This window comes from Nanorana parkeri, unplaced genomic scaffold (assembly GCF_000935625.1).
Source record: "Nanorana parkeri isolate BGI_ZX_2015 unplaced genomic scaffold, ASM93562v1 scaffold433, whole genome shotgun sequence".
Taxonomy (NCBI): domain Eukaryota; kingdom Metazoa; phylum Chordata; class Amphibia; order Anura; family Dicroglossidae; genus Nanorana; species Nanorana parkeri.
Genome location: NW_017306701.1, coordinates 542,323 through 560,645, shown reverse-complemented (window position 1 = coordinate 560,645; position 18,323 = coordinate 542,323). Strand labels below are relative to the sequence as shown.

The following is an 18,323-nucleotide window of genomic DNA, read 5'->3' as shown; positions in this document are numbered from 1 at the left end:
ACCAGTTTGGTCATTTTAAATTGTACCTTTAGTTAAAATGACTTTGGCATATTGGCTGTGGATTGCAGTAGCAGTAACCTCCATGTAACTGCACATAGACCCCAATCCTTGGTGGTGGGTAAGCTACAGTGCTCTTTTTTGGCATATATGGACTTACCCCTAGAAGACTGTGAATTTGTACACTTTTCACACTACGGTTTTAGTAGGTGTTCGGATGACCGGTGGAGAAAAATTAAGCTCTGCAGGTATGTAGAGGGTTCATTTGCGAGCCATTTTACAAAGGCTTTGACTACAGGTTTTCTGTAGAAAAAATAAAAGGTATATAATAAAATAGTACATAACTGTAAACGTAACACATTTGCGCAACCATTCAGTTGTAGGATGTAAGTGTGTAAATTAAGCCCCCACCTCTTCCCACATACCACTTTGTAATACCTTGCCTGAACTTTACAATGTGGGGGGTTGGAGGAGGGCTATATGCAAATAGTGACTACTGAAAAGTCGTTATTTGAATACGGAGTGTTTCACAATCACATAATACAAACAAATGTAGCTTATGGTTTTTTTTCCCTTTACTGCTACAGGTGCACTTTGAGCTGTATTATATTTTAAATCTTTTTTTTTTTTTTTATGTTTGCAAGTTCAGTAATTCCTCCCGCAGTTCAGCTAAATGCTTTTTTAACTGTTAGCAATGATTGACTGTTGCAGCTGAATGACATATTAGTCAGGCTTGTTACAGTACCAACATTGATTGGAAGAAATGGAATAGCCATATTAAACCTCCATTAAAGTGGACCTTTACCCATATCTTTAAAATAACAACAAACACACCTTTAGGAATGTTTAGCAATGGCAATCTACAAACACATACGTCTAGATAATTGCCGGCTTTGTATTCTTTTCATATTTCTCTTTTCTTTCCCTGTCTTCTGACAGTGGCCATGTTAACTAAGGGCAGATTACTAGCCCTCCATTTACTTCCTTGAACTTTGGCACATGTGACTAGACATGTGACTAGGTCATGTGACCATGCACCTTATCTCAGGGGAGGAAAATGCCTTTCCCTGAGATCTTGTGAGATTACAGATGATATTACCCAGCAATGCTCTGCCGGTGTAACCTTCTCAGGATGCAACGCTTTGGCACTTATATAATTTGTGCCCGAACTGGACCAGGAAGTAGATGAACTCTATTTGTAAGTAAATGAAAAACAAGTTTGTTTAATTAATGAATGTAAGATGATTTTAAATCGGCATGCAGCACTGCATGCTGATGTGATTTTTAGTAAAAGAGGGTAAAGGTCTGCTTTAACCATAGAGGGGTTGGGCTAAATTCTCTGTTTGAAAACCCTTCTCTTCTTCTTTCCTGCATGAGGAGTTGTAGTTTGCATCACTGCTTTTATTATAATCTCATATAAGGGAAGGGAAAAGACTGCAAGTTCAGTTTTGTTCTATCTTTATGTAGAATCTAATTGGTGAAGGACTGCACCTGCTTTATCACATTTCTATTTTCTCTATTGATTGCTTATAGCTGCTTTAATTCCTTTTAATGGACCATCTGATTTTCATGTGTGTGTGTCAGTGTGCCATGAAAAAAATAGCAACAACCCCAACCTTAATTTGTACAAGAATATGCAGGTAGACCTACCATTTCTCTCTCCTGTGACTTATGATGTATAAGAAGACCGTTTTAAATCCGTGATAAAATGTCTCCCTTATAAAGGCAAACAGTAGCCTGCTTTGAAGGATAAAATCTTTAATTCTAGTTCTTCTTTCCACTGCTGAAAACTCATAAGACCACCCAGGTGTCACTTATTCTCATGGAAGCCAATGTCCCACTGCCTTTTAAATGAGTTCCCTCCATGATTTAAACTACTCAGTCTGTCACTTGCACATTGAGAAATGCCTCCAGGTCTGTTGGTTTAGGATTCAGCTGCTCATTTCTTATGCAGACTGTTTGCACAGAATGCTTAAATATCTTGAATATAATGTTGCGGTATCTTGGCAGTGCTATTTTAAATTCATGAACAGTGAAAATTAAGGTTTACCTTGTATGTTCTGTACACACTGCATTCCTAATTACAGAAAATATTTTATAGAACAGTATAACATTTGGACTGTTGGGGATGATTGGGGTTATTGTGGGCATGATTTTACTTCAAAGTGTTTCCATGGGCAAATCATTTTTTTTTTTTATTCATGGGTTTGTTCAAGTAGTGAATGGTTACAACCACCATCTAGTTTTTATATGCTGTCTATATCCAGTTGGAGAGATTTCACTTCCTCTCACAAAGGTACTGCAGGAAGAGGGAGTCTCTGCAAAATAAAGGGGAAATCTCCTATTACTTGTCACCAGAACAGATTTCTATTTTCTGTTTGGATTCACCATCACCTTCTATCCCAGTGACAGTTGTCCCTAGGACAAATAAGAGGGGGAATCTACCATGTAAGGCTAAAGACATCAAATCATGATGATACACAGATAATTGGGTTGCATGTATGAACGTGTTTAAGGAAAGCTTAGTGTATTCTCGCATTGAACTTGAGCCATTCACATCAGTTGCTACCTGGCCAGTGAGCTTACAGTATAGTTTACTTGTCAGTGATGTGCTTAGACTGCACTGTTGGGTGAACGTATGTCTGCCTGTGTACATTTAGATTGGGGAAGGAATCAGGAAAACAAATCCAGACACTGGTAGGATATAAATACTTCATGCAGGTAGCATATTGCTTACTGAAAGCAACCAAAATGCTGAATGGCTATAGTAATAATTGCAGAGCCACCATGTCTCTTGTATATAGCATATCCCCCTTTTCCCCTAAAGGATGCCTGTGCTGAGTAAAATATGTAGGCTGCCATTGATGACCCTTCTGAAAATGCTAATTGCCAACATTTTTCTGACTTCATTACTTCAAGTAACAGACCTGAATAAGTATACAGCAAGTGACGTGCTTGATATGCATGCTTGTTCTGCATCTATAACATACAGTATTAAAATCATTGGATAATTATGATATCCATACAACCAGTATTGTTAGGGGAGGTCTGCAATGATACCCCCATATTTTTTTCTCAGTACAGATTTCCTTTAAGCAGGGTAAAAAATAAAAGTGGTCATGTCATTAGTTGTTAGAGGAACTCCAGGAATCTAAAATAGTAACCCTTACAGTGGGGCTACCCCCACACTGCAAGGGCTAAGGACTAATTTTGTTCTAGGGGTCGGGAATACAGTAGATATACTCACCTGACCGGCAAGCTGAAACAAAAATAAAAAAGGAGCGCCTCCATCGTGTAAAACAGTTTAATTAATCGGTAAAATCAGCTAAGACCATACTCGCAAGCACATGAGATTAGCAGGCATGTAGTTACAAAGGTGAACGAAAACTTGGATGATTCATAAAAGCCTCAGCCAGCAGGCTGCAAGCCCTCCACGGTTTACGCGTTTCAGAGGACACGCATCCTTCCTCAGAACCTTTGTTTCCGCTTGCCGGTTACTCACCTGATCCCCTGGTCCTGTGGCGGTGAGTGCTCACCTCTCCCCTTCACTCCAACTGTGCAATGTCCTTCGGCGTCCTCAGCTCTATTGGACCTTCATTAGAAATGATGACGTCAGCGGGGCTTAGACTGCTGTAGCCTGGAGGGGAAAGAGGCTGCGGGACCGTTCTATCAGCCAGCTGGCATTGAGGATCAGGTGAGTATTTTTTTTATTGTGAGCCTCTAGACCAAAACGAGCAGTTAACCCTTGCAGTGCAGAGTTAGCCCCACTGGGTTTATTTTTTAGATTCCTACAGTTCCTCTTTAAAGTTCTTCTTTTAGACACCCTAATGCACAAGATCCAAGGAAGATAAAACCACATTAACAATTGGAGACCTTTTCATAAAGATTATTAAAATGTATTGACCTACTTACAGATTATGAGGAAGGTGAAGAAGAGGATGAAGAGGAGGATTCTCCAGGTTTACCAGCACCATCTGAAACTTGCAAAGTTCCTGTTCTAGAAGAAGAGCTGGACTCTGAGGCTGAACTTATGTTACAAATGGGCCTTCCAGTAAAGTTTGGTGGATCATCATATGAGAAGAACTTTTTAGTAAGATCTTCTGCTTTCCCTTAAAGTTTTGGGTTGTCAGATGTTAAAGTGAGATATGTGTGTGTGTGTGTTTTTGTTTTGGAGTTCATTTATTAGTGTTATATATGTTTGAAGATTGAAAAATGGAAAAGTTAATAATGGCAAAATGATCTAAACCAGAGGCATGTGAGATCTAGCTTGCAACTTACTATTTTTGGTGTTGAGAAAGTCAGTATTAAAATGTTTTAAAAAATCTATTGGTCTCCAGTTTTTTCGTTTTTTATTTAACAGCATAAAAAATAATTAATAACCTTGTAGGCCCCAGTTCCAGAAACCTCTCTGTTGATTCATTCTACTTAAAGTTTGTATGAGGCTTGACTCGGTGCCAGGTTTGTAGGTGATACTAATAATTATCGTCATTAAACTGGCCTTACACTGATGCGCCATGCCTTCTGGTGTGGGCGATCACACTGCGGGTGGGCAAGGTGGCTGCGGTGCCGTTGACTTCAATGCACTGCAACGCCCCCTCCCGCCCCTGAACACGGGAAACTGGCCGGGATCAACAGCTAACTGCTCTGGAATGCACTGTTTATGGTGTGAGCCGGCCCTCAGTGCTGAATGGAATAACATTGTTTGTAGTGGCTAGTTAATTGTCTGGAACACACTGAATCAGAATAGGTGTCTGTGACCGGCTCAATTTCCTACAGTGAATTAACAAGCAAAGAATAAAATGAACATACGTTAGACTTAGGCAAAAAGCTATGCACTTGAAATATTTATGACTGCATATGACCCCCATCTTTTATGTTTTACCAAAAATATGGGTAAGAATAGATGTTTTATAACATAACTTAGGGAAAATGTTAGTTTTTTTAATTTTACTGTACTTTTTTCATTGTATAGTAAAAAATAACCCCCCCCCCTTCCCCGTGGTGATTTTATATACCACCAAAAAGAAAGCTCTTATCTGTCCCCAAAAACCGTTACCGTAATATAAATTGCAAGGCTATAGTCTGGTCATGCTGACTGGTGACGTTTTTGACTGACTGGTGAGACACCCTAAAATGTTTCAAGCCCTGCATATCGGGTATATTGTATATATACCCGATATGCAGGTATATTGACTGTTGGATTCAGGGGCCCATCAGAAAATGATCTGCTAGGTATATAGACATAAGTAACTAGGAATCATTGTTATTTACTATTTATTTCATTTAAAAAAAAGATAATTACTGTCTAATTTCAGCTACCAGGTCATTCTGTGAAGGAACTCAAAAAAAGAAGGAAGATACAAAATAAGCCCCAGCAATGTAAAAATGAGAGCTCTACAGAAGCTGTGGTAGAGCTGGCACAAGATATTGATAATAAAGAGGATCCTAGTGAACATCCTAATCCATCTGAAGAGGTTGAAAGCCCTTTAACAGTCTCTGAAAGTGCAGACACTCTGAAACTCCCATCTGTAGATCCCGCCATTCAGAAGATTTGGGAAGATTACTGGAACCAGTATGGACAAGGGCTGCTGTGGCAGGATTGGGTTGTAAAGCACCCAGAGATCAGCCAGGATAACTCTGAACCCTGGAATTCTCCAGAGACGACAGAAGAGTGGAATAAACATTATCATGAATCCTACTGGCATTATTATGAGCAGTTTCACTACTGGACACAGCAAGGATGGACATTTGACTCTCCAGGCGACTCTGCCGATAAACATGCAGCCGATGTAGAAAAGGCAGAATTTCCAAACTGCTCTCTGCAGTTGTCACCAGCTCTGAAGGAAGACATTGATCATTTATGTGATGGTGTTGTAAACAGACTGGAGAATATAAATCTTAATATAAAGGAAACCGAGCAGAGCTGTAAACCTTTAAGTGTAATTTATGAGAGTCATCAGGCAAAGGACACAGAGAGCCTTGAAACGCATTGTCCTTGTGATCCTGATCACTGTGATCGCAGAGATGGTGGTTCTGGGGAGACGGATGCACCATCCGGACGTTCTGCATCCAGCCAGCCAGGTCTGTAAAATTAGCCCTTATTGATTTTACTAATGCCTAATTTATTGCCAATATATAACAGGAGATGGCCTTAGCACCTTTTTCATTAAAGCAATTTATAAATGGGAAAGAAAGCTTGTGGTGATTAACTGCTGGGCTCCTGTTTTCCAGCAGGCCTGACAATTTGTTGGTAAGCACAATCTCTGATGGATTGTATTCTGTAAATATTAATAGTTCAATTAATTGAATGTTTTCTGAGAGTAATACACAGATGTACAGGAAAAAAATAGTTATATGACAGAGATTTTCTGTATGATTTTTTTTAATATATACTAATAGTTTCAAATTCTGTTGTTTCTTGAGGTCGCTGAGCCAAACAGAAATACTGCATGATAAAGCACTCAGTGACCTGCGTGTCGATATCCAGTTTACAAATGCTTGCACATACCTGAGATACATCAAACCTGGGAATCTGCATCTGCTATAACATGCTCCAAAGCTGACCAGTAGAGAGGAATGCATTGCAGATTGGGAGGCTGGGGGTAGTGGCACTCAGTCTCTTTGGCCGGTGGTCAATGTTTCCATAGAGGATTCCTTGGTGCAAGAGCCCTTGATACTCCTTCACCATAGAACCTTGTATTGAGAGGGGGAGAGAGTGGAACCCTGTATGAGAATGAGAGAACAAGAGAGACAGAATGTGTCCAATTCATATTTTGAGAATCCAGTTTGTATGATCGCACTGTGTATCTAGCACACAACCTGAAATTTCTGTATCCAAATTGTATTCTTTAAAGGAGAGCTATGGGGTAAGTGTTTTCCCCCATAGTTCTCCTAAGGGTCACGGGACGACATATACTAGCGTCCTCCTGTGACCCAAAGCTCAGTATATCGTGAGCAACAGCTCGCGTTATACTGAGACCGCCACAGCCGGGACGGATCCCTACATTACTGTCGAGATCCACCCAGCAGCGTGAGTGACAGCTGGCTCTGCCTATCCAGAGGCAGAGCCAGCTGTACCCGCTCCCACCCCCCGTCCGCTCTGCCAGTCAGCGCTGGAGCATGAGATCGGGGAGGGGGGGGAATCCCTACAGCGAGCCGTGAGTGACAGTCACGGCTCACTGCAGGGAAATGATCGAGAAGTGAGTGAGCGATGGTATGTGTTCGCTCATTTCCCGATCTATTGAGCGGACGCGTGACAGTTTGATTGTCACAGGTCGGCTCAAACTATGAGGTTGAGTGAAAATCACTCACCTTATAGTTCTCCTTTTAATGCAGTCTTGGAAGATTTTGATTTATTATTCCAATTTTTTTTTTATATATAAATAAGTGTCACAACTGAGTCCAGAGAAAACTGTACAAAAAGGGCAAGTGAAAATCAGTGAGGATGAGGGTGAAGATGAACCTCCAGAGTGCAAACAAGCAAAAATCAAGAGGAGGCGAGTATAACATTTGCCCAACCAGAAATCTGGTCTGTAATGTGCTTGCTTTTTTTCGTGCAGGCTGTCTTTAGCTTTTTCTTTTGCATTAATAAGTGGAATATGTGGGTTTTTTTATAGTCACGAACTGGATGCAGAGGAGAACCCATCAGAAGTGTTTGCTGAATCCTCCACTATCCTTGGGCTGAAGCATGGTAAAGGACAGAAGTAAGTATGCAGAGGTGAAAGACACAAGTAATTATGTATAGGTGAAGACAGAAGTAAGTATGCATAGGTGAAGGACAGAAGGAGGGATGTATAGGTGAAGGACAGAAATAAGTATGCATAGGGTGAAGGACAGAAGTATGCATGTATAGGTAAAGGTCAGAAGTATGCAGGTGTGAAGGATAGAAGTATGCAGGGGTGAAGGATAGAAGTATGCATGGGTAAAGGACAGAAGTATGCATGGGTAAAGGACAGAAGTATGCATGGGTAAAGGACAGAAGTAGGCATGGGTAAAGGACAGAAGTATGCATGGGTAAAGGACAGAAGTATGCATAGATATAGGACAGAAGAATGCATGTATAGATATAGGACAGAAGAATGCATGTATAGATATAGGACAGAAGAATGCATGTATAGATATAGGACAGAAGTATGCATGGGTAAAGGACAGAAGTATGCATGTATAGATATAGGACAGAAGTATGCATGGGTAAAGGACAGAAGTATGCATGTATAGATATAGGACAGACATATGCATGTATAGGTAAAGGACAGAAGTATGCATGTATAGGTAAAGGACAGACGTATGCATGTATAGGTAAAGGACAGAAGTATACATGTATAGGTAAAGGACAGACGTATGCATGTATAGGTAAAGGACAGAAGTATACATGTATAGGTAAAGGACAGACGTATGCATGTATAGGTAAAGGACGTATGCATGTATAGGTAAATGGAAATGACAAATTCCCCCCGGAGTGTTTAATACTACTTTAATTTTAAGGAGTGTTTGCAGGTGTCAGTAGGAATGTGTACCCTGCAGGAAGCTAGTTAGTATAGCAGCATCGAGGACATATATCTGATTCAATCAGCTCCAAAGTTTTTGTGTAAGACATCTGTCTTCCATACAGAAGGAAGGGTCTGAAGTTACGACCCAGATGACACTTAAAGCCATTGTTTAAAAAAGTATTTGATCGAAAAAATAATAAAATTGAATAAAAGTTGCCTAAAAAGAGGTTACTTATGGTACTGCCAATTTATATGTACTCAGGTCAGCAATGGGTGGCAAAGCCTTGCCGTTACTAGTGACACACATCTTTGTCCAATCATGTGTCCCTCTTAGTAGGTTAGTATTTTGAATTTCTATTTGTTGCGATGTCAGACAGAACAGTAACTGAAGGGAAATCTTTCCAAACTGTATAAGAAAACCATTTTGGCTGGAGTTAGTCTTTAAAGGCTTTTTATTGATGTGCCTTGCCCAGAGAAAGAGTGAATACAATCCTGAAGAATGGCTGTGAAAGGGCTTGATTGTTATAATGTCATAAGATACTGGAATACTCATACCTCCATACATCATTTGAGTTTGCATTCTATATAGCTGTACATCTTTGTGTCTTTGTATATTTATATATATACTGCATATGTACCTGTTATAGATACGGGGGAATTCCACACTTCAAACATCGGACTCTCCGCTACTTGGATAAAGGAGTCAGGCACCGCTCTCATTTCCTGGATATGCATAGGCATTGGAATGTGAAGAACAGCCATATATTTTTCCAAGAGGATTCAGAAGTGAAATCTCCAAAATGTAAAGCGTTAAAAAAGGTATGGCCCTAGACAGAGGGATTTGTATATCCAGTCCAACAAAGATCTGACATTTTCCACAGTAACGGCTCATTTTATGTACAAATGTTCGATAAACTGGTAGATTGCAAACAGATGGGAATAACTGTGCAATATATGCTACACAAGCTATTTTGTCATTTAATAATAATAAAAATACCTTTCTATTACAGTCTGTAGCCCATATTGGTTCCTTGTATCTATAGCAGCTAGGGATGCACCGATATCGTTTTTTCAGTATCGAATACCGATATTTTTTTTCCCGGTACTCGCCGATACTGGAAGTCCCATTAAGGAAGCTGGGCGGTGTGTAATGACTCGCCACCTGGCTTCCCGATTAGCAGGGAAGCCGTCCCCATGCTTCTCGTCACTAGGTGATGAGAAAGCATGGAGCCGGCTTTTCTGGCCAATCTGGAAGCCGGACGCTGTGTAATGACGCTACGCACGGCTTCCTGATTGGCTGGGAAGCCGGCTCCATGCTCTCTTGTCACAAGTGACGAGGGAGCATGGGGCCGGCTTCCCGGCCAATCAGGAAGCAAGGCAGCGTGTAATGACTCGTTGCCCGGCTTCCTGATACCGGAAGTATCGGGCTAGGCATCGGAGCATTTGGGCGAGTACAAGTATTCGCCCAAATACTCGGTATCGGCACCGATACTAGTATCGGTGCATCCCTAATAGCAGCACTTCCTGAGTTTTCTAAACACTGTATGCCAGACACAATCATACATTTTACTTCCTGCTTATTTTATTGGCTCTGGATTTTATTTTAACCCTTATTGGGACTAAATATAGAAGGCACATCTTCCTTGAATCTCACCTACCTCAGTTTGAGGAAGTTGGTGAAATACACTGTCTCAGTATTTGCAGAACAGAAGCATGTATGAATTTACAGTGAAATTAGCATTGTACATATTTGAAATGCACACAACTGACCTGGAGAGGTTTTTTTTCTTCCATAATAGTGGACTTCAGCTTGCATTCTTACAACAGTTACAGAAAATAATACATGGTCATTGTCACAACTGGTCATTGATAGGGCTGCAGCTAACGATTATTTTCATAATCGATTAGTTGCCTGATTATTTTTTCGATTAGTTGCATTTAAAAAAATGATCTCTTTCTCTCTCTCTCTCACCCCCCCAACCAACTAAACGATAATGAGAATAGTTGCCAATTATTCTCACAAGCGATTAGTTGTTGTTTTGCGGCCCTAGTCATTGGTATAAACTTGTATGTTTTTATTTCCACCATTTATTTGTCAGGTGCAGACATTCCTGAAGAAGGCAGAAGGACCTGTTGAGGATGAAATACATGAAGATTTGCCCGATGTACAGGATTCTCTCAGTAGTTCTGACTCTGAGGGGCTGGACACTTTGAATAATAAATCACCTGCTGATATGCATAAGGAATCTGACCTCCAAGAAGCCTCTGGGGAACATAGCCATCCTGATGTCAATGAAATATCTGAATTACAAGATGTTCAATTGCAGTCTGAACTGCTAGATGACACCAGGGCAGGCAAAGAGACAAGTTGTAAATTGTACTCTAATGCCATCTGGTGTTCAGGAGATAAAAATTCTGCTCCGCAACAATCAAGGAATAGTTCAGAATCCGCAAGACAGCTAGTCTCTCTAGACATTCCAAGCTATCTACAGGTTGAAACTGAAGAGAAAAGAAATGGTTGGTGTTATTTTTTTCTATCTCCTAACCTTTATTAAATCATTAGTGCTTTTCTAAAGCAATTTTTCGGTTGATTTGAGTACCTTAGGCCTTCAGCTGCTTTCTCAAGAGTATCGGATTATCTCCAGGGAGATGTCCAGCAATGCTGCCTTACTGTAGTCTTGAGCTGTATTCTAGTCAGGGTTCTATCAGTATGGAGTTTCTATGGACATCTTTACTGGTGCATATTCACTCTGGGTTTTCCTGAATTCTGTGGGGTTCAAAAACATAGGTGGGCAATTCAATATATAATTTAGGAGAAGGTCAGTCCAATGTAGGAGCACACAGAGACTCCTGAAGTTGCTGAAAAATCTCTGCGAGCAGAAGCCTTTCACTGGCAAACATAAGAATAAGTTGAAGGCTGACAGTGTGACAGTGAGGTGACTAAGTACAGGAACATTTCACATTGATTCTTATCTCTAAAAGACTGTTCCACCATGTATGGTCACCCTAAAGTATTGCAAAATGTCATTGCCATAAAAATTATTTATTTTACTCATTGTTTTTTTTTCAAGAAAGATATACCATAAACAAATGTAATAAAAAGTAAGCCATCTAAAAAAAATACAAAAAAAAACCCCAAAAATGCCAAACTAACCCTAACATTACATATATAAAACATTTAATAAAACCTAGCTGCATTTTATGGCAGAGTAGTTGGTTTATTTGTATAGATGTTTATTGAAATGTGTAAAACTGCCTAATGTATATAACCACCTGTGTTTGTAGGCTCCCAGGTGACATCTGCAGACAGGAGCAATAAGAAGAAGAAGAAGAAGAAAAAGACTACAAGGAAAACGCCTTTCCTGCCACCGGAAATTGCTGCTGATCCACACCTTGCCAAGTACTGGGCCCAGCGCTACAGACTCTTCTCTCGCTTTGATGAAGGGATCAAATTGGATGAAGGTAAGATGTGGCATGTGTGATATTACTTCATAACACATCTCCTGCCTTTGTGTGTGTGGGCAAAACACTGGGTTACGGGCATGTGGCATCACCCATGTGCTCATTGCATCAAGAGCCCCATATACTGTAAGACATCTTCATTTTAAAAAAAAACAAAAAACTAGGATTATTAAGTGGTTGAGCTATCGGGGGCAGTAACTGGCGGCAGAATTCAGTTTGGAGAAATGTATAACTTTATTAAAGTTATCCGTGCTTGGTAAATATGTTTTAAATGTTTTAAATTTATAATACATGGATATGTTTGCAACAGCTGGCAACCCAAATGTAAGCTGCTGAATTTGAAGGCACAAACATGGGCAATTAGCATACCCTAAGCACGTTAAAAATGAACACAAAGAGGGGAATTTATTAAAATTGGAGCAGTCAAAATGTGGAGCAGCTGTGCATGGCAACCAATCAGATTCTCTCTTCAGGTTGTTCAGTTAAGATTTGAAAATGAAAGAGAGAGGCTGATTGGTTGCAATGCACAGCTGCTCCAGATTTTGTCTGCTCCAGTTTTGATAAATTCCCCTCACTGTACATAAGCATTGAACCAATAAAAGCTACACTTGTTTTCTATCTGGCAGGTCTTTTCCCTCAATATTAAATATTCACCCTTTACTAATACCTGCTCCCTATTACACTGTCATTATTCATCATTGCTAAAAATGTAAGTATGCTTCTTGTTAAGACATACACTATACAGAATGATCATTTCATGTCATCATTTTTTTCTGTCATGAACAAATACAGTAAATTAAGCACAGTATTAGGAACACGTGACAGTTTTTTTTTTTAACGCTCTGAGGGGAATTGATCAAAACTGGAGCAGCTGTGCCATAACCAATCAGCTTCTCTCTTTCATTTTCAAGTCTTAACTGAACAAACTGTAGAGAAAAGCTGATTGGTTGCCATGGGTGTCTTCTCCAGTTTTGATGAATTCCCCTCAGCGTGTTTCTGGGTATTTTGTAGTTGTAGTTTGTGCTGCACTTGTATGACAATGCAGACAATCTGCCTAAAGGTTTGCGCAGTGTTATTAGGAGGTGGAGGACTTTCGGGTGTAATAAGCCAAGGACAAAACTAGTCTGTGTCATAGATTCCTATTATTCCTGTAAGTGTTAGCTGCCATTATGTTTTCCAATGACTGTTTCCTACTCTCTATTTGCTGCCCCCTACAAACATATCAGCATGAAAACCCTGAAATACTTACCTGATTGCTGGAATGTTCTGGGTATCTTTGGCCTACTACTTCTCTGACCAATCCAGGTACTGGCTGCAGGTAGAGCAGGTTCTGTGTGAGACTGAGCCACTGGTTGGCTTCTCAGGAAGAGGCATGGGGTCAGTGTTTCTGACTAAGGGCCTGTTCACATGAGTTTCAAGTCCTGATCAGGTTCGGATCTGCAGACACAGTGCTACTGATGCAGTGCGTTTTGGCCACGTTTTTGATGCATTCCAGTAAAAAAAAAAAAAAAAAAAGTTTTTTTTTTTTTGCTGGAGTGGCGCTGTTAGTATGTTAGCTGCAGTGCAGTGCGTTTTGGACGCGTTTGCGTTTCCTGACCGTTTCCTGACCTACAAAATGTGACATGCAGTATTTTTCTGTGGTAAGCTGAACGGACTGCACACGTGAGAACTGTAGCCCATAAAACACATAGGGATCCATTGGGATCCATTTTGAGTGCAGGAGCATACGGATCAGGTTAGCACAGAAAACGGACGTCGTGTGAACAGGCCCTAATACAGCATCCATACATGCCCAGAAGCAGTGGTCCTGTCCGTCCGGGAGGACCCATTCCAATCAACAGGTTTTCTTCCACGGATATTCTTGTGGGTAGTAGTCAGTGGTATGAGGGACTTGGACTTTATTTCATTTTAGATCTGCATTATATAATATTACAATTTAATGGGGATCTCACCTCCAACTAAAATGCAGCTCTGGCTTTTTAGATGACAATGTGTAGCTGTGTCACATGAAAAAAAACCAGGAAACTCACAGCGAGCTCAAACAGGTCAGTTCTGTTCTCAGGAGCCCCACAGAGCATTGGGGCTTCAGCCTTTCTTGGTGGAAGTTAAACCCCCTAATAACACGCCATGGTTTCCTTGAGATGTACAAACTATTTCACCATTTTCATGTAAAACGAAATAAAAACATATTTTGCCAATTCATTTTGAAAGCAGTTGGACTTTTCATGACTCTAAAACATAAAAGCTGTAATCTAGTATGTTTTCTTCTGTGTTGGCTATGAAGCCACAGGGCATGGAGTGCACTGTATAATACATTGTTGTTTTCTGTTCCATACTTTGTAGAAGGCTGGTTCTCTGTAACCCCAGAGAAGATTGCAGAGCACATCGCACAACGGGTTCGCCAGTGCATTAACCATGCTGTTGTAGTGGATGCTTTCTGCGGTGTGGGTGGAAATGCCATCCAGTTCGCTTTGGCAGGCATGAGAGGTAAGCCTTCATTTATTAAAGTTTGAATCATGGTAGTTGAACATTGTGCAGTTCATTTAATGGTGCTGTTTAACCCAAGGCAGGGATGTCCAAACTGCGGCCCTCCAGCTGTGGTGGAACTACGCATCCCATGAGGCTTTGCAAGATTCTCACAGCCACAGACATAACTCCCAGGGAGAGATGCTTCATGGGATTTGTAGTTTCACCACAGCTGGAGGGCTGGAGTTTGGACATCCCTGACCTAAGGTGAACAAATCCAGGTGGAGGTTCCAGCCAAATCAAGGGAACCAGTTTTCTTGGAAGCTGTACAAACCGCTCAGTAACAGCCAGGCTTTTTGTTTACATGCATTTAGTACCTGACACCTGAGATATGTCTGTCTCTTGATATATAACAACCAACAAACGTGCTAAATTTTATTTTTTAGACTGAAATCCAGGTTCTGTTATATAGAAATGCCATAAGTCAGTAATGTTATCCAGCATAGCCAATCAGATTCCAGCTGTCATTTTCCTTTTTTTTTTGTCTGTCCGATCTATTGCTAGCCAGGCGAGTATAGCAGTACTTGTATCCCCAGTTGCTACTGAACTTGATAAAATGAAATGCTGAACAGAAAAAAATACATCCTTTGAAAGTAGCTCCATAAACAGCATGAGGGCTTTATTGAGGAGAGTGCTAGATCTCTGTATATCAGAAGACAAAAGAAGTCCGGGGAAAAGTCCCCGCACTGCAAGGGTTAAGTGCTTGTTTTTTGCCTGGGGTCAAAAATAAATAAAATGATACTCACTAGATCCTCCTAGTCGCTTGGTTTTAGACCGGTCCCTGGAGCCTCGCTACCCTCGGCTGCAGTGGTGTAAGGTCCCTGAGTCGTGATGTTCAATACACAGTAGAAGTAGGATGTGAGGACGATTAGGGACATTACAATGCTGCAGTAGAAGAGGAGACGGGCAGGAGGGAGTGCTATCATAGCCGGCCAGTGGGGAAGACCCACTGCAAGGGTTAATACAAATTTTACCCCAGAGTTCTTCCATAAAAGGCACAGAACTGCCAATCGGGCCAGTTTTGAATAACCTAATGTACATTTCTCTTTACTGTTGACAAAATTTAGTGCTAATGACACATTGTCATTGCCATTCTTCTTGGCTCTTACTCAAGAGGGCCATCTTGTCTGTCAGGCCTACGTCATGGCTCAGCCCGTGCACATCTTTGGGCTCTTATCTCCTTTGTTGGAACTATGCATCATCGGAGGGTGCCAGCTATCGGGCATTCTTTAGGGACTGAAAGACCATGCAAAGCCAGTTATTTTGTTTATCTGGTATAACATAATGCTCATTGAGTACAGGCATATATGTACAGGCGGGTGCTAGTAGTGACCACGGGTGGCACCGTAAACAGCATATGGATAACAGGGATATCACCAGCACACCAATCAAAGGGTTTCAGCAAAAAAACATTTTCATGACATATGCCGTTCAAAATGCAAGCACTTTCGGGGCCTCAAGGGGTCCCCTTCATCATTCTGAGCGTGATGAAGAGGACCCCTTGAGGCCCTGAAAGCGCTTGCATTTTGAATGATGATTCCCTGTTATCTTAGCTTGGCCTAACCCCAATGTGTGCAAGTCATGGGATATTTTGGCTGGAAAATGAATTGTAGGATGGGTGGAGGTAACATGCTCCCATGTTTTGTTTTTCTCCCAAGCAGTGCAACTAGATTTGGGAAAGTGCTTTCCTTATGCATCTGCATACTGAAAACAGCAGTAATTCAATGTTAACCTGTTATAAAGTGGCTAAACCGGTAATGTAAATGAATGCAGGAATGCACGTGACAGCAGATGTTTTGCTATATTATACAAATATGAGACTTCTGCCTCTTGAGTCCCTTTGGTCAGACATGTGATGGGTTGCTTTTACAGATCATCAGAAAGGAAGGTGGCCAAGGAGGATGACCAAATCTCCAACTTCCTGAATGCAATCTGCATTCACGTTACAGCGCGATACCTGCAGATATGGGCAGGCACCTCTAGGTGGCGACGCTTCATCTACATTACCAGTTCGGCAGTTATAGTGGTCGTGTGTCTTTTAATGCTATTTTAAGGCATGTCCTGTAGGGTTTAAAAGGAAAAATTTTTTGGCTGCACCAGTTAAAAAGAAAATAATGGCATTTTTTTCCATTGTTGGCTTGTATTTCTTTAAATATTGCAAAAAATATATATAGAAAAGAGAAACATGTGAGGTTTCTTTCTGAATGTGATATCTCACCACTAACAGCAGCATGATCTTTTTTTATCACGCCGCCTGGCAGATTAATGATACTCATGTGACGGAAAGTAAATATTAGTTTTTTTGAAAGTCCTTTTACTGGACGTTTTAGTCTTAAATGTGACCAGACTTGGTGCCCTACATGTGGCTACATAAGAAGCAGCTTCACTAGCACAATGCTTAGTTGTTTTGGTGGCGATTTAAAATAATAAACTAAACATATGTATTAGTGCTGATTAAATATAAAAAACAAAATATTGTAAGTCTAGGTACTTTCAGTTTTTCAGGGCAGGGCCAATCTCGGGCAAAAGCATTTAACAAAAAACTGCTGGTGTCTGATTTGAATCATTTCCATGAAGTCATTATGTGCACAGCACAGCTATGCTGCCTACGTTTTCTTGACACCTGTATTAGCTCAGGTTTTACCAGCCAGTCATTGGGTACATGCTGTAAACCAGTGTTTCCCAAAGTTTCTTGATGTATCATTAGTGATGACAGTAGATCCCTTGTCCTTATTAAGAGGAAGTACACAGTTGCGGTACAAGAACTGGGTATAGGAGGTTGGACACAATGAAGAGTAGTTAGCATGAGTGTCGCATGTTTGCTATCAAAGGTGAACAAATTGGCAAAGTGTTTTTTTTAAATGACACAGCTGTGGTCCTACTGAAACTTAAAACAAGAATGTAATATATTTCAGCTCACCAGGGGTGGTAGCTGCTTTACTACATATGCATATGTAATCTGTGATTGTAGATAGTACATCTGAACATCTTCATAATACTGACAGATGTACTGTACATGCAGTAACTAAGCTGTTTATATTACTACTATAACATGCTTTTGTGTTTCTTCAGTCATAGCTGTGGATATTGACCCTGTAAAATTGGATCTGGCTTACAACAATGCTCAGGTGTATGGAGTAGAGGATCAGATCGAGTTCATCCGTGCAGATTACATGTGTGTTGCTCCCGACTTGAAGGCAGATGCTGTTTTCCTCAGCCCACCATGGGGAGGTCCTGACTATGTCAGTGCTGACATCTTTGACATCAAGACCATGATGAATCTTGATGGATATCCTTTACAGAATGCTTTTATATAATGTAAAATATCTAAAGCATATCCTATATGTACACATATACCTCTAACACTCTGTGACCACTAAATTACTATATTAGATGAACCTCTTTTTGTTTTGTGTTGCAGCCACATGATTTGCCATTTGGCTATTTGCATTAACAATAGAGTGTCCACGGAGTGTTTATACTGTATAATAGTATTGTGCTTTTTGCACGCTCTGCTCCCTCCCTTATCCTGCTGTCTTTTTTTTTTTTTTTTTCTGAAAGAGAACCTGTTGCCAAGAGTAGAGTACTTGGGCATGCAGCAGTTGATTTATTACATATAGTAGCATGTACTGTATTAGCCAAGTCTGCAATTGTCTAGAATAATATATGTACATTTTTAGGGATGCACCGATCTATCGGCCGCCGAAACATATCGGCCGAAAATGGCACTTTTGGCATAATGTCGAAAGTGCCATTTTCCTGCCGATACATTGGCGCATCCATGCTTTCTTTTCCTGCCCGCTGGGCGCCGCTCTGTGTCCCAGCGGGGAGGAGAGAAAGTGTGATAGC

The 18,323-nt window shown here is 40.7% G+C and overlaps 1 protein-coding gene across 1 annotated transcript in view; it reads left to right on the top strand.

The window, feature by feature from the left end:
* The window catches only part of TGS1 (trimethylguanosine synthase 1), a 39,199-nt gene that overhangs the window by 4,934 nt on the left and 15,942 nt on the right, over nucleotides 1-18,323 (top strand). The window contains exons 3-11 of the mRNA XM_018560115.1: nucleotides 3,883-4,087; nucleotides 5,313-6,078; nucleotides 7,385-7,493; nucleotides 7,614-7,700; nucleotides 9,134-9,305; nucleotides 10,586-11,003; nucleotides 11,793-11,948; nucleotides 14,292-14,435; nucleotides 17,547-17,763. Coding sequence (XP_018415617.1) covers nucleotides 3,883-4,087; nucleotides 5,313-6,078; nucleotides 7,385-7,493; nucleotides 7,614-7,700; nucleotides 9,134-9,305; nucleotides 10,586-11,003; nucleotides 11,793-11,948; nucleotides 14,292-14,435; nucleotides 17,547-17,763 — 2,274 coding nt within the window. The remainder of the gene's footprint in view (nucleotides 1-3,882; nucleotides 4,088-5,312; nucleotides 6,079-7,384; nucleotides 7,494-7,613; nucleotides 7,701-9,133; nucleotides 9,306-10,585; nucleotides 11,004-11,792; nucleotides 11,949-14,291; nucleotides 14,436-17,546; nucleotides 17,764-18,323) is intronic.